A 26308-nucleotide genomic window follows, 5' to 3' on the forward strand; every position below is an offset into this window, starting at 1 on the left:
TGAAAAGTTTCAAAAGGCATCCAGCGATTGTTTTTTAGGAAACAAAAGAAGCACTTATGGGTTAGGTTTTCCAAGTTAACTGCATTAGTAGATACACTAAACAGACAGCTTGATCTGGATGAGTCACACAGCAGAAGAGGAACAATGACCTGTGTGTTCCCCCAGTAAAAATCGTTCATTTTTTTGCTGTCAATAAAGATTTTTTTAAAATATAATTGCATTTGGGCAGTCAATTGGGAGGGTGTGGCTATTAGAAGATCACCCCCTCCCCCAGGGAGTCAAATATTTGGCAGGGTGTCAGTATTTCAGGATACCCTAAGGCAGGCCATGGCACCTTAAAATAACTTCAACACACCTCATACCATGCCTGGATGTTGAATCAGCCCAGAGATGTCAATCACATACTGCCATTCATGGCAGAATCACCTCAGTTGCTCTGAACCTCACTTCTGAACTCACAACTTCCCTTCACAGGAATCAGAGGAGGTGTGGGTATATGTGTGTGTACTTGTGTGTGCCTGTGTGTGTGTGTGTAATTCCCCAGTCTTCACAATAACAATTCCACCCTTTCAGCCTCCCTGTTGGGAAACAGCCCTTGTAGAACAGCAAGTTCCTCTTTCACAACAGCTGCTGAAAGGAGGCAGCACAGCTTGGCAATGGCAGTAGGAGACAGCAAACCTGAGCTTTCCTCTTCGAAGTTTATAGGGCATTTGCTACCAACAGGCCTGTCAGTGTGATTTAACCCCACCTAGTAATTCTCAATTTGGCCCCTATAACTTGTTCAGAAGTATCTGTTCGTGAGATGAGCAGGTCTCAGTTCCCTGAGAGCTTTTCTTGAGACACTAGGTCTGGTTTTCAGAGGGTCTAAGGTTCCCCTGGTATTGCATTGCACTCTGCTGTGGTTGTTGCTGTGGTGGTTATTTATCTGCCCTGGAACACTATCCCACAGGCCAGGATTCTACCCTGCTGGATCCACATGAACTCTAAGTCTTACTGACTTCAGGTCACTGCTCAGCTTCCCTCGAGAGCAGTATCCACATGCAGCACTCAAAACAATGATAAAAAAGAGGTACTATTTATTGAAGTATCTGCCTTAGTCCCTCATATCTTGTTTTTTCCAGCTGTAAATAAGAGTGAATACAGAGGTGTAAAGTGCTGTGGGATACATAGGTGGGTGCCAAGCACTTTGTACACACAGCGCACAATGCATTGCATGCTCTTCAGTTTAGGAGCAGATGATTTTCCATGCTTCACTTTGCTGTCACACCATCCCTAAAGTTGTCATCTAACAAATCACATCAATTCCCACGGAACTAAGTCCAAAAAACGACTTGCACATGCAAATAAAACCTGGATTGCTATGTTATTCTTTCTGAGATATAACCAACCCACGGCTTCATAACAGGGCAAGATTCACGGTTTCAGAGATTAACTTCAAGATTTTTTTGGGGACTAAGCCCCGAGGTTGGAGAAATTGCCTTAATTTGTGCAGACCACTAGATGGAAGTGCTGCTCCATCTCAGCCCTGACGTCCTTGAGGCCTCTGGAAGCAGCAGCCAGGGCTAGAGCAGCCCTTGATAAAATCTTGTTCCCAAGGAAGCAAAAGATGAGAAACCAGCAGCCTTGGTCCTCCTTTTCTGCAAAGCAGAGATTCAATTCCAGTGCACCCAAGTATCTCAGGAAACATATATAAAAATCAACATATAATGAAATCACAATAGCAAGGCTTGTAACAGTGAGGCATAAATCCCAGAGCCTTCAGAAGGAGAGACAGATGAAATTATCAAGCATGCCACAACACAAGGCAATTATGAATTATTAGTAATTTATAATCTGTTTTTAGGGGAGAGGACAGAACCTGGGGAAATGAACGGGCTTTCTTGGCTTTTCTCTAAAACAATAAATGTCATTTCTATCCCATTTGCCCTCTCCCAATTCCCAGCTTCTAGCCTCTGCCTGTAAGCCCACTCAGCATGAGGTAACACTATAGCTCCTTCTTCTGCTCCCCCCAAAACGAATTCTCTCCTATAGCAGCTGGCCAGGGCAGCACATGCCAGAAGGCAAGTTCCAGCTGTAAAGTCCTGTCCTAAGTTTGTCTGCTCAAAGCCATGTGCCCTGAAGTCTCACCCAAAGCTGACCTAGTAAAACCAGACAATCAACTCATCTTCCTCCTCTCTATCTGCCTTCTGTGCTCTCACTCTCTCACCTCAGCAATTTCATTTTGCTCACTCTGAAATCCTGGGACCACCAGGCGCTTCATATGTCCCTCACAGGCCAAAGGCAGAGCAGGGTAATCCTGAAGGGAAACACAAGAAAAATGCCAACACAGGAGGGTTAAAGGCAGGCTGAGCCTAGCAAGCATCGTCTAGACTTTCAGTCTCATGATTCAGTGTGTCTGATGTAAAAGTATTTAAATAAGAGTTATGTAAATAGCATGGCAGACAGATAGATTATTTAATATAATCAAAGTGAGATAAGGCCCGGGCCCCAATCCTTCCCTGAAGTAAGGCTGCTTTGTGCCATCCTCACAATGCAAACAGCCCTGAGGCTGGAAGAGCCAGCCAAGGGAGGATCACCCCAGCGCAAGGAGATCATCTCCTGGCCTGCCACCAGCATAGCAGCTCCTGCACAGCTCCTCCATCCCTGAAGCCAAGAAAAGGGGCATTCATGAGAAACCTCCATATACAGCCGATCTCCACTGCTGTATTAGCACCTTGGAGACACTGTCATTTGGGATCATTTGGAGCAGACTTCCTCTGAGCTACACTGGAGGCTTCTGCCTGCAGCTGAGACAGTTGGAGACTGCAACTGGTGATAATAAAAGGAGCAAACTTATTCCTCACCTCTTCACCTTCCAGCAGGATAAGACTCAAAAACAGAGTTGAAATGGCCCATCACGTAGAATAGAACTTCCCTCTCATTATCCTGTTACCACCTTTAGCATATTCATCTGAGTTTTACCTACTTTTTAATCTCCCAGGGCATGTCTGCACCACAGCAGCTGCAAGTAGGATGGGCTGTGCTGAGCTAGCTTCCAATCCCCTTACTGGGGGACAGCAGTGTAAACACAGAAGTAGAGGGCTGCTACAATCTGAAAAACTTGCTGAAGAAGCCAGCACAAACAGCCAGGACACACAGCATGGCCCACAAGAGTGAGGCTCACTCAAGTTTGCTGACAAAGGGGCAGTAGCTGCTGCACTGCAAAGGTGCCCTCGTGTGATGTAATTGCCATCAGTCCCCCTAGGACACAAGGCTTCCCACTAACTTGGTTTGTTTTAATTTCACAGTGAGGTGACATAGCTTCCTTGACATTGCCCCTCAGTTTCCCGTTAAATGTATAGGCCTGACTTGGCTGTCCCTATGCTGAAATCAACACACAGGCTTAGCAAACTTAAGTAAAGTTTAAGTAAGGACTGTGCTGCTGGCACTTGCCACAGTACCACACCCTCTTACCTCTTCTTCCCATTCAGGTCACTCCTAGCTCTTCTGACTACATCTTCTTTTTTTTTCCCCTTTTTCTTACTTGGTATCTGCTCCATCTAATCTTCTCATCCACTTTGAATGGGACCAACCAGTTCTGCTTCCTGACCCACAGATCATCAATTATGTCAGTCAAAGACAGTTTATTTGGGCTCTTTTTTAAGACAGGAGAGTTAAACCTATCAGGGACAGGTGCAGTGAGGTATAAATGTGCTTTGTGCAGGTGCACCATAGCCTCCCTCCCACAGGGAAAGCAGGGGATTGCAGCAGTGCAATGGAAACCAGTGCTGGTCTTTTTTACACGTGCACATCAAGCATGCATGGCTTTTGTACACACACAAAACCAAGATGAGGACATGTGGTGCCTCTCCCTCTCTGCCACAGTCACTCAATGGTGGGCAGCAAATGAATGCATCTTCTTTCAGCCTGCAGACAACGGTAACCATCTAAAGGCAGCTTGAAAGGAGGACAGATTTGCTCAAACTTCCTTCACTCCTACCTTCTACCCAAATTAATGGTGGAGTAGATAAGGTTGAAGAGCCTTCCCTTCCCTTTTTAAAACCTTTCCTTAATTTAAATGGTCTGACTCATCAGCAACACAAAGATGACAAAATGTCTATTCTCCCTCATTGCCCCCCCCCCCCACCCCCACCAAATATTTTGGCATGATTTTGCTATCAAATTAGGGTACTCAATCCATGCCAGCTGGAAAAAAATATATGGGCTCCCAGCACACTCATTGTATATGATTAGGATTTGGGGAGGGTGCGGAGCATAACATCATCATAGGCAGAAAGTGAAAACAGCCAAAGGAAACGCCTACACTCTTCCTTTACAAAAGCTGCTTGTTGTGTCTGTCTGAACAATTGTTAAAAAACCTGGAGGGGAATCAGAAGGAAAAAGATAACCGACTTTATTAAGAGCAAAAGATTGATTGAGCAATTGATTGCACTTAATTGGAATGGTGTGAGCAAGGGAGATGATTTCAGGGGTTGTTTTTTTTTTTCTTTTCCTCGTCTTGTAGACAGTCCTGCCACAAAACTGTACAAGCAGGAGACTGAGTTACCAAGCTGAGAGCTTAGGTCTGCTCCTTCTCCCAGGGCATTTCTTGCCTGGAAGCAGCTGTCTGGAAGAGCTACCCCTTCCACAGCACTGCCAATTGCAATAGTTGAAGCCTCAGAAAAAAAGGAGGAACTTGAGAGTCACAAGGTTAAACTACAGAGGTTGGTTTGTTCGTGTGTTTCTTCCCAGAACATTTTTTTTGTTTCTGAGGTATGCTCATACTCATAGGATGCTTTCCTCTCAAACAATAAGGTCTAGAAACTCCTTTTTTTTAACAGAATGGAAAGATTCTCTTCTCATCAGTCCGTTTTAGGAGTGGAGTTCTTAGGAAGAAAAAAAAGTTATCCAATTCATAATAATAAAGACCTTACGAATTATATTACTGAAACCTCACTAACCAAAGGGACAGAGACAAAATTCATATGGGGAATATTTTCATGCAGTAGAGACATTTCTGGAGCTATGTACATATTAATGAAGCTGCAGCACAAGAGAGAACTAGCTCAGGGTTTCACAATCTTTTTCCCCAAAACAGTCCTCAAGGGGAAAATGATTATGTGCATGAACAGTTAAAATAAAAGCAAACCCTGAGCTAACCCCTTTGAATGAACCAATTCCTGTTAATGTATTGTTATTACCTTACTATATATCACCTTCATTTTCCTCTTAAGCAGCAGGAAGGACAGACATTCATACTGCACAGATAAGAGTGCGATTTCCAGTGAAAACAAAGGTTTCAGCAGTTAGGTTTGTATTTGTTTTGTTTAAAATCAAATTACAAGATACATTGGCCCCAAACCTATCTAAACAGGGCAGTCAGTACGCAGACTCACAGGGTCATTGGAGTTGGAAGGGACCAGACCAACAGGGAAGGGACCTTGTTTTGTGATCGTTCCACGTTAATAAATACAAAGCCCTCTTGCCTGTGAAGGCAGGGAGTAGAACTGGATGGTCAGGATGCCCTGTGTGAGGCTATACCCTAACCTCCCAGGTGCTGGCAGCTGGTACCCTGTAGAGCTGCATGCTCTGAGGATGCATTTCACATCCACTAAGCTCATTTGCCTACTCTAAGCAACAACAGAGGCATTACCCAAGGACTTGTGGATGAGCAATCTTAGTAAGAAAGCAAAACAAGAGAGAGCAGAGGAGCACCATTGCAAGAGCAAATGGCCAATGTTGCAGATTGAGGCAATATGAATGGACAGATGGTCATAGAAATGTCAGGACTGAACAACTGTCTTGTGACCTTCCTGATCACAAAAAAAGCCTGGAAAAAGACCAAAACAAAATAAAACAAAAACAAAAAATATCTGAAAGCAAAAACATTAAAAGCAGCACAAATTTCTCCACTACCCTTTCTCATTTTCCACTGTGAGCCAAGAGCTACATGGATACAGCAAGAAGACTGAGGAAACAAATAATGCCTTTTACAGTGACATTTTTCATATCAAATTGACCAAGGGACAAACTAAAATGGGGATGAACCAGCATGGGCTTTTCTCTCTTGGTCAAATACCCACCTCCTGTGCCAGCTGCCACCATTGCCAGCCTCCTATAGGCCTCCTGCAAATCCCAGTCACCTTCCCTCCACAGTCACCTTCTTTCCTGCCAGGAGTTACCATTTTCCCAGGTTTGATGGCTGAGCTGCTCATCCAAGCACTCCTTCATTTATTCCAGTGAGAACATGCCAGGTCAGCTAACATGGTTTACCATATAGGTCTTTCCTAACCAAGTTCATTGGGACTAAGGTGGGTTGGGAAACCAGAAGGTGAGTGCTTCCACCAACAGACCTGAGAAGTTACTGACCTGTGGCAGAGGGACAGCCATCTGTCATAGGAAAAAACCAACCTTGACAGTCAAAGGATTTCACGTCATTGCAACCCTGTTTGCTCTGCGCCCACCCTGCACAGGACCACTGGAGCACTCATGCACACAATTCTCTCCTTGCAGACAGTCACATCACTCTGCAGCTACAATTACCTGTACCTAGTGCTCGTTTAGTGCTTTGAAGATTAAAAGCACAGATACAAGTGTTAAATATTGTAATTATTCGTACTACGTAACATTGCTGCACTGAAAGCAGGGAGGGGTTGTTTTTTTGTGTTTGTATGTGGGAATACCATGACAGCTGCTCCTTTCTGTATGTGAATTGCTGCCAAGGACCTTGATAAGGGATTGTGCTTGAAGGAAAAGAACTGAGTCTGGGAGTTTTCTTGGAGTGCTGCATACCACAGTGAAATTAAATTGCACTCTTACCCGGCTTCCACAGTCAGAGCTTATTTCTGTATGTGCTGATTACCCTGAGCTGCCTCTGGCTCCAGGAGGAACAGAGGTGACTCTCTGCAGCACAGCAGGGCTTGGTCCTACAAGCAGCGTGCAGAGGCAAACACACTCAAGTCAGACAATAACTTTGGAGCAGCCCTGCAAGCACCAAATCCTGAAGTCCGTGATTCTGATGTATTCAGGTCACACTCGGGGCTTTAGGGAAGAGCTATCCCTGAAAGAGTCCAGGGCAGAGAGGAGTTTAGTCTCTTATTTCTGTTAAGGACACCTCCTGACCTTCCAGCACAGAAAAAAAAGGCTTGAACCTGACCATGGTTTTCCCACACACTGCTCTCTTCTCCTGCACTCTCTTCCTGGCACTGACTCACCCAGCCCCAATGCCCAGGGGGAGCAGCCAGGCTGAAAGGCCCTGGCTTTGCTCTGCTCTTCTTTATTGTCAGAAACAGGTGGGAGGATGAGGTTGTGAGACCAGCACGTAGTTCATTACTACCCTGCTACTGCTCCAAATTATGTCAGGAGCTGGGCTGACACCTACCTGGCTCTCTGTAGCCAAATACAAATAAGACTGGTCTGAATTTGGGTCATGTCTGAGGATAAAGCCATGAGTGACCTCTTCAGTCTGTGGCATGGTGTTAAGTGTATTTCTGTGCACTCCTGGTCTCTGTGACACAGCACATACAGCCAAAGGCTGTAGCATTTAATCAGGCAGTGCTTCTCCAGGTGCACTGGGAGTTCCTCTGAGCTAAGATCGAAAAGAAATCCCGTGAACTGCTGTTTATATGCCTCATACCTTTCCTTCCCTGTTCTGCAACAGGCCTGACCAGATATGAGCCTCTCTGCATGAGGAGGCAAGTAGATCCCATGGCCCAAGATGAAATGATGCTATGACCCATCTCCTTCTCACTGTCAGACAGCTTTTGGGGAGAGATGGGAACTCTGAGAGGCTGCAGAGCAACCTTGCCTCCACCTTCTGCACTCTCACACACACATACACAATTCTGAAGATGTAAAGCCACAAAAAGGGTGGGCTGTTCCCATTGGAAGAGAAAATATCAAAATAAAGTAAGCACCTGAAAACTTACCCTCTCAAAGAGGAAAAATGTAAGTACAGGCAGCTGCTGATGGTATGAGCAGGCATAAAGATGATAAGACCCAGCTTAAGAGGTGTTCAAGAACCTGCAGCTTCCCCTGGCTCCCATAGGGTTGGAACGTGCTCTGGGAAATCCACAGTCACGTTTCAGTCCCACAAAAAGCCCCTGTTTTAATCTGAAACCTACTGACAGCAACAGCACTGGATTTGGGATTAGAGATTTGGTATTGTACCTTCAGTATTTTGCACAGAAAGTATATTTGTCTGTCTTTTAAAAGGGGTGAGGACGACAAAAAAAAAAGCATTAAAATATATATTCACTTTAGAACACTTTTAAGCTCACAGGGCAGCTTGGGAGAAGGCAGGAAGGTAGCAGAGGATGAAGGACTAGCAAAAAAGAAGACTGGGTGTGTCACAGGGGAAGGGAAAGGTTGTAGGAGGAAGCGTGGGAGGCAATGCAGACAAGCTTACTAAATTGCAAGGCAAAACGTGGATTTTGTCCCCAAGCAAAACACCTCGGTAGTGCTGTCAGGTCAAGCTAATAAAGAGAGCTCTTCAGAGACTCCGACGTCTGTCTGTATTTCCTCTCTCACTTAGAGGAAAAATAATTAATAAGCACCTTCTGTCTGGCAATCAGCAACTATTTACATCAGCCTATGTGAAGATGGCAGCCTTCCTGATCACAAAGCACACCTTCTTTTCAGCAGCGCAGCTCCTGCTCTGTCAGCCCTGTACCTAGCTGCTGTCGGCAGCACCACACCTGACTCAGAAGAAGCCGCATTCGGAAGGGGCTCAAGGTGGGCAACACCTCCTGCACAGGCTAAAGAGAAACTCACTTTAGAGGTTTCTAAAGCTTCAGGGGTTTTCTGCAGGCATGAAAGCCAAGCTCCAGCATTGGCAGAGTCTTTACAACAGAGGATTTGCTGTAAAGTGTAAGCGTTACTGGCAAGATGCAAAATTCACAGTGAATTCAGTAACTAATGGCACAGCTTCCTTTGTTTACTGTGCAGAGGACACAAGAAAATTAAGCTAATCTGGTGCTTGTCCAAGCCACTGCTAAAAACATTTTTGACAAAAGCTGACCTCTTTGCTCCTGAATAAATATTAGCCATTTGTTTGCGCGTTGTGCAGCCAGTTTGGTAGACAGGCAAGAAAAAACGAGCAAAGAACTTATTCGGTCATTTTTTTTCCCCCGCACCAATTGTCAAATAAATTATTCACAAATACAAGCTTCCATCATTCATCCAGCACTAGACTAAACACTTTCTACTAAACTTAGTTTTCAGCATCATGTTTCAGTTTATAGTTACGTTTTTCCCTGGGCAAAGCGAGCCAGTCATTAGACAACTCTCATAGGTTTCCACTAAACATGGTTGATTAAGTCTTTTAAGAAGGAGTAGGTGGAGGAAATTGTGCTTTAAAGTCAATGGGAACATTTCCATTCACTTCAATGGGAAATGCGCTGGAAGAGATAACATTATTTTGAAGACTTAACGAGTATATTTAAGTCTCTACAAAAAAAAAAAAAAAAAAAGCCTATGCCACTGTTGCACACTGCACTTTGTGAGGGACAGCTTTCAGAGTAAGAAACCAATCTCAACGCTGGAACTGCCTAAACCAGCAGTTTTCCATGACACCACCTCATGGTCTTTCCTGGCACAAAATGCACACACACAAAATCCAGCAGCATCATCCAAGCTCTAGTCTTGCTCACTCTTCAGTGGCTGAATTTCTGTGACTGCATGCAGCGTGGTGGTGCTGAGCTGGTACAGGTGCTCACCTTTAATTTCTCCAAACCAGAGCCACAACTGATGCAATTCAGTTTAATGGTTTGAGGATCTGGCCTCATTTGAAAGGGAAAGAAGAATATGAAAAAATAAAATAAAATAATTTTAAACATTAATTTCAAACACTAATTCGAATATGAATTTCTGCGCTGATTTACTTCAATGCCACACAGCTGTGCAAGGTCAGGATGACACACAAGCAAGAGACCTCTGACACAAAATAACTACATGAAGCTACTACATTTGGAATTTCTATGGGTAGGCAAATTGAAAAACAGGCATACATCAAGAGCACACCTTTGCTGCAGGTCAGCAAGAAAACTCCATGTCATTAATTTCTTCAAAGACATTTAGATGGATGCTGCCATTCCCCTAAATTTAGGAGAAAGAGGGACATGATGTACTATTCAGTCTATGCAAATCCATGATGAACACTACTGAGCGCAACATCTGTGCTCACCTCTGCAGAAAGCAATCATTTGAATCGAGTGGCTATCATGAGCTCTTTTCTTCCAAAGGAAATGGTCTATTTTATCACCAGTCCAATCAGTTCCAGATGGATCCTTGAAGAGTATCCCCCAAGAAAATTATGCTTATTCATTATTAGCACATCAGCTCAAGATCCCAGGCACATTTGGTGTACAAATGTAGAACACAAGACAGTCCCTACCCTGCTGAGATTACAATCTCAAAACTCATAGGTGAAAACAAAACAAAACAAAACAAAAAAATAAACCAAAACCAAAATAGACAAACAGGCTCAGCAAATGTTGAAAGCTAGAGGTGTGGTGGAGGGCTCACATTCCTTCCCTTATTGTGTAGATGCAAGACATGCCCAACCTCTGGAGGGAAACAGATGCATGGGAGAGACATGAAACCGTTCCCATGGCCCAGGCTGGCCATCCCTATCACTGCAACCCTCCTTTGCAGAGCTCTCTCCTATCCAGAACTGTTGTTGTTCCAGTTGTAGGTGTGTCCATGGTGAATATTAAGCAAAACATATCTAGATGTAAGACTCATAACCTTCTCTCCTTCACTCAGCACACTTGGCAGGTTCAGCTCAGAGCTTTCTAAAGGGCCAGTGTTTGGAACTCTTGCTGTCTGCATTTTTTTTCCAGAACCTGTGCTTTGGACCTTCAAGCTCAAGGCCTAAGTAACAAGGAGCAAGGAGTGTAAAAAGCTATGTGACTCCTGCCAAAATGTGTCACTTCAAGTCACTCCATCCAAAAACCGTGAGGATCTGGCCAGAGTTGAGACCTGTAAAACACAGAGATACGTGGTGCAGAGCTGATAAGAACCTTCCCTTCAAATTTGTCCCACAGCCCAAGACATTATCTGTTGAATCAGACCCTGCGGGTACTCAGACGCCACTCTGCCTACTTTTTGGATCCCACTGGGGTTCAGGCTGAGAACAGGTGCCAAGGTGCTCTGACTCAGGCGGTTGCAGGCATGCCCAGCAGCAGAGCTACCCGTGCTCACTCGGGGAACACGCACCTACGAGATGGAGGCACCCACCGAGGCTGCAGGGCTTCAGGGTTAGGTGGCTGCTCAGCACGGGGCCAAGGGGCATTTGGGCTACATGGCCTGAACTCCACTTATGCCCTGCTGCAAGTGACAAAGCTCCCCTCTGAAGCTGGCCCCCGTAAAAAGCCATCCAGGTTTCCTCCACACTGTTCTCTCCACTTAATTTAAGTGCGCCTAATCAGGAGATCTACTTAATTGGAATATCTCTGCTAAAAATCAGGGGTGCTTACTAACAATGACTGCATCTTGATCGGGATGGTAATATCACTTAATTGGGATGCCTCCAGGTATCTTAGTGGTTTGGGTTTTTTATGTCTCAAGCTCAAGCTAGTTTTGTCTGTCTGCTCCTCATAAAACAGCTTTCAGTTCCTCCTTAGTAATGATACAGGCAAACGATGATGTAAGTTACTTTAACATTTTTTGCTTCTGGCTGTTAGTTGGTGTGGGAGGGGCAAATTACCTGTTTCTGTGGGTGTTCTTGCCACAGGGATGGTTACAGTAGTTGCAGGCTCCATCCCATGCAAACACTTCTGCCTCCGACAGCCTCCCTGTCACACAGCACCTCTCCAAAAGGCTCTGGTGAATAGAGAAATGCTGGCTTTGGCTACCTGGCAAGCTCATCTAAACTGCAGAAGAGATACCAGCCAGAGTGTCCTATGCTGAGTGTTCCCTTTGTAACTGACTGTTTCAATATTTGCAGGGTCTACAAATCTTGAGAGCAAAAGTGTGCGCTAAAGGAAAGCTGTGCATCTGCCTGCGAACCAACAAACTACACTTATACCCCACAGTTATATCTGCGCAATTATTTTTTAATGTAAACCTTGGCTAGGAGTCTCTGCCTCTATTTTAGGCGTTATCAAGTTAAACAGAAAACTTTTTTTTTTATGAACTATTAAGGGTCCTTTTTTTCATGCTACACTATCTTAAGACACCTGTACTTGTATTTATCAAGTGTAATACCTCTGAATTGGTCATCTGCCACTATATGTAGTTTGGCAATCTCCTCTGCTTTGCAAAATGGGGGAACTGACCTTGCCTGGCTTGGCTGATGCCATCCTCATATGCAAACTTTAGCAGTGTTGCCATCACAGTTGGCCAGCCGGTCTCACTGGGGCAGGAATTGGGGTGTGAGAGGATCAGGTGAGGTGGTGACATGCCAGAGCCACACACCCAACATACACAGGTCTAATGAAGGGGGCTAATGCCACCTGGATAGAAAAAGAAAGTCTGAAAGCTTGCTTTTATTTGGTCAAAGGAGGGACACTTTTTGGGGAGACATTGAAATACATACTGCTGAAGCTCTTTTCTTCTTCAGTACAACTTTTCTGTTCAAATCATGCCTACCAGTCTGTTTACAGGTTGGCAGAAATGCACTGTGTGTGGCCTTATGGAGGTAGAGAGGGAGAGAAAGAATCAGAAACTGCAGTTGTAGCACACTCAGGAACTGAATGGTGACTTCTTTTACCTTTAAATGGTACGCTGCCTCATTTTGAGGGCAGAGACCTACTAGAAAATGGGGCTTGCCTGGGGTCACAGCCCACGGAACTCCCGCAGCTGTGAGTTTCAAGTGCATTTAAAACACCATCTCTTTTGTGCATTCCCTGTGGTCTGTGGAAAATAATAGTTACATCTTGAGAGCTCTACTTTTTAAACTATTCTTTCACCTCTTTTTATTGTATTTTGCTTTTTGCAGAGCGAGACATTGTCTTCTGTATGTAAACAAGCACGGGTTACTTCCAGCAGTGCACAAATAACTGCAAAGAGAGCATCTGTGGCTTCATAAAAGTGCATATTCAGATATCTAGGTTTCATTACTTCTATTACCATAGCTCCTAGGAGCCTTATAGGAGACTTGTTCTTTGGTGTGATTGTACTTAATAACCATAAATGCCTTGTAAAACCCTTGAAATGCCTTGAAAACCATGAGTGCTTGTAGCTGTGCTTGTGCGTGTGTGTTTGCGTGTAAATTTACACATCTCTGTGGCCACTCTGAAGGCATCTGCCTCCGGGTTTACCAGACAGTTTTACGAAGCTGTTCCTTGAAGGTTGAACGCATCAGTAATTGGACAGCAAGGGGGAGATTAGAAAACAGAAGTACCTTTCCTGGAAACCAACGCTTTTCCCCTCGCAAGTTTTATTGGCAAGCCTGGCAACCAATAAAGACATTCCTTGGCAGAGGGAGGAATATAATGGCCTGGGCACAGCTGGCATCGCTCTAGCGCGAACCTCCGACAGCGAAACTCGCCCCGCGCGGCCGTGAATCTGCAGCCCGGCGGCGGGAAGGCTCCGCGTGGGGCGCTGAATCCCGCGGGTGCCGGGACGAGGGAGCGCGCCCGAGCCGGGGGCGCGCAGGGCGCGGGCAGGTGCCCGGCGGGGCTCGCGGCCGGCGGGGGGGCCCGCGGCCCGCGCAGCGCCGCCCGCCGCGCAGGTGGCGCCGGGGCTGTGCGGGGCCGTGCGGGGCCGTGCGGAGCCGAGCGGGGCTGTGCGGGGCCGTGCGGGGCCGTGCGGAGCCGAGCGCGGCGGCACCGTCGCTGCTCACCCGGGAGAAGCGGCTTGGCGGCTTCCCGAACTCGCTAGCCCGCTGTCCCCCACGCAAGAATTGCGGCTTGAGGGCGGGCGTCCCCCCGCGCAGCACTTCGCGGAGGGCGGGAGGCTTTGGACTGGCCCCCGGCGAGGGCCGCCCGCAGCGGGCCAGCGCCCGGTCGTGGCTCTCAGCAGGACTGAGCGCCCCCATCGCCACCCCCCATCCGCACCCCCACTAACTCTGCCGCACACCCTCCCGAGAAAGCTTCCAGCCCTCAAAAACGAGTATGGGAAAGGCAGGCAATTATGTATCCAGGGGCTGATCTCTATCTGCTACCTAATGACTTGCCAAGTACTTATCACTTCCCAGACTAGGAACTGTCGCTTCATTCTAATGTAAATAAACCCTTACACAAATAAGTCTCTCTCTCCTCTAGTCTGCTAGAGCAATTGGTGGAGATGGAGCAGGACGGGGCTGCTAAGGTTCATACTCCCAGCTTCGTTGCTCCCTGTGTTTTCATTTATGTGAATCCAGAGAATCCAATAGATTGAGCCCCCCTCCGCCCTCGCCGCCCCTCCCAGAGAAAGGAAGGAAATAAGGGAGGAAAAGGAACACAAAAGGGACAGGGGACCTTGGAAAGTAAAAGAAAAAAAAAATTTAAAGTTCCATGTCTGGCTATCCTCTTGTCAGTTTAGGAGTGAATTTTTAACACCCTGAGCCGCTCAGATGATCGTGTTTTACCATGGGATGCCAAAGCTAGAGAACCTACCAAATAATTAAAGGTTTCTTGCGCAGTTGCGGGTTTTTCTCTGTATGTGTGTATGTGTGTGTGTGTGTGTGTGAGAGTGCTTTACAGAATGTACTTTACAGCAGAAACAACACAAGTAGTTTCCCACAGCCTGTTTTTTGTCCTTATTCTTAGTGCTGCGACATCTCTGTGAACCTGTGTCACAGAGACGAATTTTATGTACAGCCGCGGTAATTATCGTGGGAAGATGAAATGCTCCGACCTCTTGATGGTCTCGTTTCTTCTTTGTAAACTAAAAGCAAAATTCCCTTTTAGATACCTAACGTGAAATTAAGGTGTTTCTCTCGTGAATGGCACGAAGCCGATGCCTGCTGCCTCATTTACTGCAAAGGATAATTTATTTCTCAGCCAAGAACGAGAGGCTAAAGATGCCACAGGGAATGGAGTGCTCATTTTCGTATTAAGTTGTGTTATTTATGTCTCAAGATAAAAGACGCCCTGGATTGGAAAACTACCTCGGCATATTTATGGAATTGTTAACCCACGTTAATAAAATAACAATCACGCCTGTTTGCTTAACTGAGTGCCACGCAAAACAGACCTTGCGTTTAGAGCTCGGCTTAATTGCACAGGCTTGAGATGGCAGTGGTGCTGGTGCAAGAACGAGAGGGAGGGAGGGAAGAAGGGATTGCTGTCACCCATGTCCAGCGGCTGCAAAGAGAGAGGAGACTTTCGGCACAACAGATTTTTCTACTGGTGAAGCACAGATTTGATGCGATCAACTTCCCTCCCTGCCCCTCGAAAGGATGTCAGCGGTTTTCTCCTGTGGTGTAGCCTGCTGTTTAAAGAACATGGCAAGCTGCATCCTGAGATGCGAAGAGACGGGCTGGGTGGCTGGTTTTTGGAGTTACAGGGACACTGCTATGATGTTGAAGCCAAAAGAAAGGGAGAGAAGCGAAGCTCTGACTACGACTTAACATAAACAGCCCCGGGCTGGAAAGCAGTTCACCTCCAGGTCTTTGAGAGGAGCGAGGAGGACAACGCACAGCGAATTGTTTGGGTCCACCTGGGCTTTGCCCAGGTCAAATACCAGTCCCGCCGCCTACCGCTCCGATGTCATCTTTCTTTCTGACATCTTCCTAAATAAGGTCGCAAATGACCACACACACGACTCCTCGGAGGGTTTCAAGACAAACGCGGCTCCCCTGGCCTGGGTCTGCCCATCGGGGCTCCCGCCCCGCAGCCGGCGTCCCTCGCCCGGCTTGGGGAGGAGGCGGCAGCGGCCGTGCCGCCGCCCGGGGGCCTGCGGGAGAGGGGCCCACGGAGGCCGAGGCTGCTGCTGCCGTCCTGCTCCGCTCCTGCGGCAGAGCCAGGCGGGACACCTCCAGGGCGGCTGTCCCGCACGGAGGCCAGGCTGGCTAAGGCGGCAGAGGCAGGGCGCCTGGGAGAGGTAGCCCTGCCGTGCGACCGGGTGGGTGAAGACCAAGCGCCAAGGACTCTTTCTGGGTGGTATCCAAAGATAGCAGGGGAAAACTGATCTTCCTGCCTCCCTAAACACGTTGCTTTCCCTCAACACGCACACACACACAAGCCCCAAATTCCACTATGAACCTTCACAATGGTGACTTTTGTGCCTCCAGCAGAGAAACTAAAGTCCTGCTGGGTTGAGGTCTGTAACTTAACACACGTTGGTTGCGTCAGTTCGCAATTATAGCATCAGAGTTGCTGTTGCAAAATATATTAGATGCAAAATACTTCGGATTAATGCCCCCCCTTCCCCTCCTTCTCTGTACTGAAACTTCTCGGTGTTACTCCAACCTTTGCCTGTGAAACAGCTTTGCTACCGCCAACATTGTCAAGATAAAATGAAAAAGCCACTGAAGCTCCGGGTCTCGGAGCGGCACGTTACGGGCGCTCAAGGGAGCGAGCGGGAAGCCCACGGAAATTGTTTTTAACGGCAGGTAATACCGTGGGAAAACCGGATGACCCGGGCTGCATGGAAACGTGCTGAAATGCCCTTTTTCTTTCTCTTTTTCCATTTTTCCCCTCCTCAGCAAAACAAGAAAGAGGTTTTGAAAATATAAAGTGTTGGAATTGACATCTAGTCCAGTGCTTGCACATTTATTAATTCTGCCGTGGTGGGAGGAAAGGGAAAAAAGTGTAATTAGGCAGGAGCAGGTGAAAGATTCCAGACGATGAAATACAACAGGCTAAACGGGATAATGTATTCACCATTAAAGAACTGACATTTACTACCAAAAGGAGACCCGTTACGTTTGAATATGAAAAGGAGCAGATATTAAGCTACATAAATTACCTTCTTCACATTACTTGAATTTCATTTCAAATACTTTTTTTTAAATGACCAACAGATTGGTGTTTGAGAGGAAAAGCCATTCCTACTAAAATACCACCAACCAAACGATACGCCTTTAGCACGCTCCAAAGGCATGATCCCCAAAGCAATCGATCACAGTAAAAAGTGTGGAAAGGGGGTTTCAAATCAGTGAAGCCAAAAGGGTCTTTTAACGTATTTTTAGTGTCACAAGATCAGGATGGGTAATTCATCTCACAAACGCACCACACACACGTCTTTCCCGTACAAATTCCACCCCTTAAAATTATTTCAGTGTAATCCTTTTAGCTGATCTATTATTAACGCTAATGAAGTTTCAGAGGTATGGGGCTACAAAGCGAATGAAGAGTACTGGGTTGTATTTCGAATATCTGAAGTATTGGTAAAATGGACTACTGTGAAACAATGCATACTAATTTCACCCGTGTTTAAAGTACGAAAAGAAAATCTTCATTCTTCAAATGTAAGAGACAATTTAAATTAAAATTTAAAAAATAAATAACCAAGCCCTTACTCTCGGTTCCCTTTGAGCTCTCGTTAAAGTCTTTTTCTGATTAGAGACCAAATGTTATTTCAGATAGTTAGACAAAGGCAAATCAAATCAAATCTTTACAGCAGAACCAGCCAAGCAGTTAAGGGATCATTCATTTTGTTCTTCTTTTTCTACCCCCCTCCTTTTTTTTTCTTTTGACACACCTGACATACCACGGAATCCACTCTGAAGCAGACTAGCAACAAAATTGTGCCCTCTCCGTCTCAAATGGGTAAAGAGATAAAGCAAGGATCCCCTCTCCGTATCACATCCCACATCACGCAAAGATTACCTGAAGGGGCGAGCTACAGACCCCGTTCAGAGAAACGCGCCCGTGTTTACAAACAGCAGAGGCAGCGGGCGCTTCTTTTGCAGACAGAGGGAGGAAAGCCCTTGGTGGCTGATTAATAAAAAGGAGTTTTAGAGGACTCGTCAAACCCTTGTCAACCGGAGGAATGCAATCTCTTCAGAAGCGTTTGGTCAGGCAGGCAGCTGGCTGCAGGCAGGGTGGTGCAGGGGCACCCCAGCACACACACCCGCACACAAACACACACAGACAGACGCACACACACACACGCACACGCACACACGCACTTTTCTCGCCGTCCCCGCGGGCGTGGGGGGTGGAAGGCAGCTGGGGTGAGCTTCTGGCCGGGGTGGACAGGGAGCGAGCCGGCACACCGGCACGGAACTGGCACACGGGCACGGAGCCGGCCCGCCGACACGAGCGGCAGCCTGGAGGGAATGGGAGGAGAGAGCCCGACCGGAACGTGTGGAGAAAATAGACCGAGAAGCTTACACACACACCAACACCAACACCACCACCAACAGCAACAAAGGAAAAAGAAAAGAAAAATAATAATAAAAAAGAATAAGAGAAGTAGCGTTCTTGGAGAAAACACTCGTGGCGGAGCGCGGGGTGCGCGCGTGGGTGGAAGGAGCTCCCGGGGAAGCTCCATGCACACACATACATATATACACACACAAATATATATATATATATATATATACACACACATATCTATTGGTGAGGGCAGGCACAAGGTGCGTGTGCCCGGGGTGCGTGTGTAAGGACGCGTTTAAGGACGCGGGTGTGCGGGCGAGTGAGCGAGGTGTAGGGCAGTGGGGCTCGGGCGGGGTCGTCGCGCAAAATGCGCGGGCGCTGGAGGCTCCCCGCGGGTGCGCAGCGGCCTGAGAGAGCGCGGGGCTCCGCGGCGCTCAGGGCGTCCGCGTGTGCCGTCGAGTGTGTGTGGCCGGTCCCCGAGCGCTACAACTCCCGGAGCTGCTGTGGGGATTTTTTTTTCTTTCTATCTTTTTTTTTTTTTTCCTCCTCGGTCTCTCCTCTTTTATTTTTTTTTCCCTCCTCATTCAGAGCCCGGGGTGTCTCCCGGCCCTCATTGGTCGGCCCAGCTCGGCGGGGCGGAGCCCAGCCGCCTGCAAAAGGAGGAAAAGAAAAAAAAAAGAGAGGAAAAAAAAAAAGGGAGACCGAGAGAGGAGAGGGAGGGAAAAAAAAAGGAGAAAACTGTAAGTGCGTAAAAAAGTTCTCGCCGTGGCGACGGATGCTCAAAAGTTCAGGAGTTTTTCCGATGCTTCCCAAAGCAGCCTGCGACTGAAAAAGAGACTGAAAAAAAGCGAGAGGGAGAGAGAGAGGGAAACTTTGCACTGGGAGACCGGGAAGGTGGATTTTTTTCTTCTTCTGCTCGCTTAAAAAAGCCAACAAAACACATCCCTCTACTTTTGTCCCTCCTTTGCAGACAACTTGTTGCAGATCCCCGTGGAACCAGGAACTGGGAGCGTGGGAGCCTCTTTGCAAAGGTTTTATTTTCTTAATACTCTTTCTGCGTTTGGAAGTTGCTTTCTCCGCTGCGATTACTTTTTTTTTTCCTCCGCCGTTTTCTTTTTTAAAACATTTTCCCCCTTTTTTGTCCCCCCTCCTTTTTCCCCCCCTTTTTTGATTTTTTTCCCCCTCCGCGTGGAGCGCGGGAGCTCGCCGGTGGGCTTTCCCGGGCGAAGAAGAGGAGGCTTTCGGCGCTGCCGTCGTTATTCTTCCTCCCTTTTTCCGCGCTCCGCCGGGGGGTGGGGGGGTTGGGGTTGCCCGGCCGCCCGGTCCAGCTCGGTCCGCGGAGCGGCGGAGGGGTGGAGGGGGAAGGGACGCGCTGTTTGGTCCGGCGGGGAGGGTGGGGGAAAGCTGACGGGAGGACATGCAGGCTCGCTACTCCGTGTCCAGTCCCAACTCCCTAGGAGTGGTGCCGTACCTCGGCGGAGAGCAGAGCTACTACCGTGCCGCTGCGGCGGCGGCCGGCGGGGGCTACACGGCCATGCCGGCCCCGATGAGCATGTACTCCCACCCGGCCCACGAGCAGTACCCGGCCGGCATGGCCCGAGCCTACGGGCCCTACACGCCACCGCCGCAGCCCAAGGATATGGTGAAGCCGCCCTACAGCTACATCGCCCTCATCACCATGGCCATCCAGAACGCTCCCGATAAGAAGATCACCTTGAACGGGATCTACCAGTTCATCATGGAGCGGTTCCCTTTCTACCGGGACAACAAGCAGGGCTGGCAGAACAGCATCCGCCACAACCTCTCCCTCAACGAGTGCTTCGTCAAGGTGCCCCGCGACGACAAGAAGCCCGGCAAGGGCAGCTACTGGACCCTCGACCCCGACTCCTACAACATGTTCGAGAACGGCAGCTTCCTCCGCCGCCGCCGCCGCTTCAAAAAGAAGGACGCCGTCAAGGACAAGGAGGAGAAGGACCGCCTGCACCTCAAGGACCATGCCCCGCCGCGCCCGCCGCCGCCCGCCGCCGCCGCCGAGCCCGAGGGCGGCCCCGCCGGGGGCAGCGCCGCGCCGCCGCCGCCGCCCGTCCGCATCCAGGACATCAAGACGGAGAACGGCACGGCCTCGCCGCCGCAGGCCGTGTCCCCCCGGGCGCCGCGCCGCCGCTCGGCGCCGTGCCCAAGATCGAGAGCCCCGACAGCAGCAGCAGCCTCTCCAGCGGCGGCAGCCCCCGCAGCACCCTCCCTCCAGCCGCTCCCTCAGCCTGGAGGCCCCCGAGCCCCCGCCGCCCCCGCCACCGCCCCCGCCGCCGCCCCACCACCACGGCCCGGGCTTCAGCGTGGACAACATCATGACCTCGCTGCGGGGCTCGCCGCAGGCCGCCGCCGAGCTGGGCGCCGGCCTCCTGGCCCCCGCCGCCGCCGCCCCGCGCACCGGCATCCCGCCCGCCCTGTCCCTCGGGGGGATACTCGCCGGGACACAGCTCCGTCTACGGCTCGCCCTGCGGCCAGGCGGCCGCCGGCGCCGCCGCCGGCACCTACCACTGCAACATGCAGGCCATGAGCCTCTACGCGGCGGCGGGCGGCGCCGACCGGCCCGGCCACCTGCCCTCCGCGGCCGCCAGCCCCGCCGAGGACCCGCTGCCCGAGTACGCGATGCCCTCGGGCGGCGGCGGCGGCGGCGGCGGTGGCGGGGCGGGGGGCGGCGGCGGCGGGGCGCTGGGGCACGGCGGGCTGGGCGGCGCGGCGGGCGGCCACCAGGAGGGGCACCACCCGCACCCGCACCAGGGCCGCCTGGCCTCCTGGTACCTCAACCAGGCGGCGGCGGCCGCGGCGGCGGCGGCGGCGGCGGCGGGGAGCTGGGCCCGCTGGCGGGCGCGGCGGGCTACGCGGGGCCGCAGCAGGGCTTCGCCGCCGCCCCGAGAGAGGTGTTCGAGGCGCCGCGGCGGGGCTGAGCGCCTCGCCGGGCGGCGGCGGCGGCGGCGGAGGAGGCAGCGGGGCAGGGGGCGGCGGCGGCGGCGGCGGCGGGGCGGGGGGCGGCGGGAGCTGTCAGATGGCCTTCCCCGGCAGCCAGCCGCTCTACCGCACCTCCGGGGCCTTCGTCTACGACTGCGGCAAGTTCTGAGCGCGCCCCGTCGCGGGGACACCGCGGGAACTCAGCTCCGCTCCGCACCGCGCCGCCGGCCCTCGCAGCGCCCGCGGAGGGAAGCGAGCGCATCGCGAAAAGCTTTTGTACAGAGACAGCCCCAAAGCATGTCTTGGTTTGTTAAAGGACAGTGTTACTCCAATAACACGTAAGTTTTTTTTTTCTAATTGCTTTGAGAAATACTTTTTTTTTCCCGGCCCCCACCCCGCGCTTTTCCCCGTCCCATAAGGTATTGTCATGCCCCGTGTTTAAAAGGGAGCGAAAAGTCCGGAGTAGAGTACCAGCTTCTTTCCCCCTCCCCTTCCTCTTCTACAAGGACTTGTTTTAAAATGTAAATTGCGACATAGTAATTTATTTTTAATTTGTAGTTGGATGTTGCGGACCAAACGCCAGAAAGTGTTTCCCCCTTTCCTGAAAAGTGACGTTATAATTGACCGAAACGCTGATTTTTTTTTTCACTATATATAAAAAGGGAAACTGTATTAATCTTATTCTATCAATATTTTTCTTTTTTTTTTTTTGTTGAAAATATTCTGAAGGTATTGCATTGTTTGTTTATTAATAAATTACCATTCAGTTGGAATGATCCTTTACACGTCTGTATATTTTAATGCTTTCATTTAGAGAGAGAGAGAGAGAAAGAAAGAGAGGGAAAAGGGATTTCATAACTAACTTTGTCGCTGGAACAGCTTGTTCCCCTCCGCACAAATTCCAAAGACCATTTAGGAACTGCCAGGTCGAAAAATCCCTTTTCAGTCTCTTCTGCAATATGTTCCACTTAGTCAGCTCGCCTTATCCGCTAGGAAAAAAATACTTTCCCATGGCAGCTCTGAGTTGGCAAATAAACAAACACGTTTTCTTAGCAATTAATGGCAAGACCTGGAAACATTTGACCATACACAGTAGTATGGCGACATTACGTTGTTTTAAATGATATGCCTATGTAAGGATATATTAAGTGATAACTCCGAGGTAGAAGTGCATGCACTAGATTCCAGACCATGTGTAACTGTATATGTCGAGCTATCGATCGCTCTGTGCGTGTTTCAAATGTATTTATATCTGGGATTTACATATGTACCTATATTTAAAGAAGGATTACGTATTTATTTATAGTTTCATATACGTATTGCATATTTTTCTAAACTCCAGTGTATAGCAGATGCCAAATAATCTGTAGTACGTGTACTCTTAAATATAATGCCAGCATATAAATTACTGCTTCTTAGAAGTGATAGCAAAGCGTGCAATCACATCAGTGAAGCCGCTTCTGTAACACATAAAGTACTATTTTATTTCGGGGCGGGGGGGAAAGAGTAGTAGTGTTAAAGGGTACTTGTGCAGCCTACCCTTACACCTTTATAGCTCTGCATTACTCCCGTCCTTCAGGGACTTCACTGGTCTGTGTCTCAATTGTTCGGACAGATTATTTTTAAAATATTTTGTGTGGGCGAATTTTTATTATATAGTTGCTTGGGTGCTGTTTTGCTGTTTTGGTTTGGTTTTTCTTTTTTTTCTTTTTTTTTTTTTTTTTTTTTTTTTTTTTTTCTCCTCTCCTTATCTCCCTCAGTTTTCCTCAAAACGGGAAAAAAATTATAAATTACCAGGATAGAAAATGAGTGCTGCACAGACTGGCACCTAGTCAGATCAAGAATCCTACCTTCTGGACAATTTACTATTAAGAACCTACGGTCAATGGGGATCACCTTCCCCTTTTGTAAGTAACCACCAAAATGCAATAAATCCATTAACTTAAAAGAACCGGCCTTGTCAGTCAGACTTGGAAATAAGTTTATTTGATTACAGATATTTAAGGCCTAAAATCTGCTTTCAAGATAATACAGTTTCCTATCAGAATCTCTTATCTAGAGGCAACACTTAGCAGTAATTGCTGTTGCATTGTTAAGGGTTACGCTGTAAATAAATACAAAAGTATTTACAGTTCAACCTTATTACCTCGCTTTTGAGCTGTGCTTCCTTCCAAAGCAATAGTCCCATGTTTAGGAAACACCTTCAGCAGATGGAATGAACTGAGGGGAGTGTGTCATCTTAGAACGCGTTGGCTTAGAATACGTTTATTTAAGTATGGCATAGCCTTTGCTTTTTCGTGCTAGTACCTCTACGAAGATTACCGGGGGCCTCGTTTACATTTATTTGTTTGTTAAGCTGGGTGGGAGAACCTTAAACGCTCCATCGCTCAGTTGTGGTAAAGCTGATGAGGAGGACGAGCAAAGTTGAGAGCCTTCGCTCCGGGGACATGTTTTAATTTCTGCTCCCCGTTTTTCACCAGTAAAGGGAAACAAAATGTTACCTATTCTCGGTCGGGCTCACTGTCTGCTCCCCATCGTCCCTCTCCCGGTACCGAGCAGGGGGCAGCTGAACTGGCGGCTCCCGCCCACCGCCGCCTCCTTGGGAGGGGGGCTGCCGGGCCCGAGGCACGGCGGGGCTTTCACTGCCTTACGCCCCCGCTCCCCCTCGCTGGAGAGGGGACCCTCGGCGGGGCAGCTCCCTCTGCCTTGGCAGATGGGTTTGCCAGCGGAGTGGCTGCGTAATAAGACCATTCCTGCCCCCCGTCATATATTAAAAAAAAATTTAAAGAAGGCAGAGGGTAGAGGCGATTGAGTCTGCTATTTGCCTGCTATTTTTGTTGCGATCAGGCGCCGGCTTTCCTGTAGTTTGGGTTTTCTCAGCGGTCTGCAGCGGTAGGGTGTTCGTGGCGAAAATAAATAGGGGGGAGCGCAGTTGTCAGCCCGGCTTATTTAATAACCCGTTGCATTGTCAGTGGTGCTGCTCGGCTGGGGAAGCTGGGGGGGGCCGTGCGAAGCTTGAACAAGTGCCGTGTGTAATTACTGCTAATGCTCGCGGCGGTGCGCGGCCCTCTGCCGCGGGGCGGCCGCGTAACTTGCGCTCCCCGTGGCCCTGGCTGCGAAAGGGCGGGCGGTGTGGGCTCGGCGGCCGGGAGGGCGGCTCGCAGTCAGGGAGGGGGCAAAGGGAAACTTCCCTCTCGGTCGCAGGTAGGTCGTGTCGGGATCTTCTGCCCCCGGAGGGGATCCCTTTCCTGAAGTGACGTGCGTGGTGGCGGTGGAGGTCACCCCCTGCTTCTCAGTGCGACGGGCTGGCTCACCGCACACGCGTGCTTCGTATTGAGTTTTAAAAACACTGTTTTATTTATATTATTATCCCAATCATAATCATGATCTTTTTTTCTCCCCCTCCCCACAGAAACTGATCACAACGAAAATAAGATTAGCAGTGCTGGCTGTCCCCGCGGTAGGCAGTGGAAAGTGCGGGCTTGGCCGCGGGGGGCGGCCCGCCGGGCGCGCAGCCCGGTACCTTGGGTCCCTGCGCGACATTGCACGGACGGGGGTCGGCATCTCTGGGCTCTGCCGGGCCGGAGCCTTCGTCGTGAGGCATTGTGTCTGCTGCTGGGATGGGGAAAGGCCGAGCGGGCTCGCTAGAAACCTTCCCGGGCTGGGGCAGCGCAATGGGAGGCACAGAGCGGACATCTGCCCGCGGGCCACCGTGAACTGCGGGCGGTGGGGCCCAGCGTGGGGCACGAACCCTTGTTCCTCCTGTGCTTCCCTCCTCTTGCGTACAGGATGCAAACCCGAGCGTCCCTTCTGACCTGTGATTGTCTCCCAGCAGAACTGGGCCTGCCCTGAACGCCACAAGAGATGCGGTGCGACCTCGCGCAGCGGTGGGCACGGGACGTGCGCCCGGGCAGCAGCTGAGAGGTGTCCCCGTAAGGCCTCGACATCTGTGGTGGCAGCCCCTACAGCAAACGGGGACACTTGGCTCCAGCCATGCCTGCGGAGAGGTCATTTAGGCGCCAGGTTAGCACGGCGCTTTGTGTTGTTTTTTTTTTTTAGCTCAAACTGATTTTTTATTTTTCCAAACTGTTGCTTTGCTTTTCGTCTATAAAAAAACAAACAAACAAACAAAACAAAACGAAACAGTTTGGTTTTTTTTAAATAGATTTGAGGAACCATTCCATTTTCATGGTGGTTCTGGTGGTTTCTCGCTTGTGCTCGCTCATCTGTCACTTAAACTGTGGAAACGTAGAAGGGAGGAATATTCTCCTTTCTAAGTTTCCTCCTTAGAAGTTCTTCTTAAAGTAATTACAGTTCCTATTATGTTCAGTAAAGGTCATAATCAAAAATAGCAGAGAAATGCATGCAAATAGTAGAGAGGGCATGGATTAAAACCCCTTCCCTACCGCCACAGGCCAGGTCAGATGGAGACCACGGTGGGGCTGTTTTGTGGATGGAGACATTTAAGGGAGTGGTTCCAAATCGGCGTTTTATGATATCTGGGGCCCTTTCTGATAGCCAAGAAGTTCGGGAAAGGCGTTTCGAAGTTAGCGGGTATTTTCATTGCCGGGTTCAACTTCGTAACACTGTTGGTAACGCTGGGGCTGCAGCGTTTTGACCAGCTGCCTGTACGCTGCTCTCAACTCCCCAAAAGCACGCCACTGGAGCAGGACGAGCTTAGAGTTTCGCCCTGTCCTCTGGAGGCTTGGCTTGGCCGTTTCGGGCGAGTCGCGCTTGGCGCACGCGAAAGCTGGTGCGTGTTTTGCGGATTTTGCGGGTTTTGCGGGAGGCAGGGCGGGAAAGGAGCGGTGGCGCACGGTCAGGGGCTGCGCGCCTCTCCGCGCCCATGTAGAGATGAGCGTGAGGTAAGAGTGCGCAGTCTTTATTACGTCGTTTGATTGCGTAGGCAAAAGCGTGTAGCGCCGAGGCGCGCACATGGTTCCAGTGCACAGCACAGGAGAGCTGCGGTGCAGCCCCTGGAAGCTCTCCCCCGTCCGCTTCCCGAAATAAACCATTTCAACAGCGGCGGGTAATCGAACATTAGCTTTCAATTAATTTCACTCGTAAAGTAATTTAAACTCCCTCGCATACTGAGTTCATTTTCCCTCGTCTCCCTGTGCTGGGACCAGGCGTGTTGGCTAAATTCACTCGCACTTTGAGATGAGCTGATCTTTTGACTTGGTTTT

The 26308-nt window shown here is 49.3% G+C and overlaps 1 protein-coding gene across 1 annotated transcript; it reads left to right on the forward strand.

Annotated features, from left to right (window-relative positions):
- The first annotated feature begins 19546 nt into the window (after window positions 1-19546).
- On the forward strand, window positions 19547-26308 carry FOXC1 (forkhead box C1). The gene is given in 6 exon segments (XM_030943663.1): window positions 19547-20320; window positions 20323-20406; window positions 20409-20626; window positions 20628-21026; window positions 21029-21119; window positions 21182-26308. Coding segments are annotated over 6 exon segments (1635 nt in total). The 5' UTR covers window positions 19547-19587; the 3' UTR covers window positions 21292-26308.

Source organism: Camarhynchus parvulus, chromosome 2, assembly GCF_901933205.1.
Source record: "Camarhynchus parvulus chromosome 2, STF_HiC, whole genome shotgun sequence".
Classification (NCBI taxonomy): domain Eukaryota; kingdom Metazoa; phylum Chordata; class Aves; order Passeriformes; family Thraupidae; genus Camarhynchus; species Camarhynchus parvulus.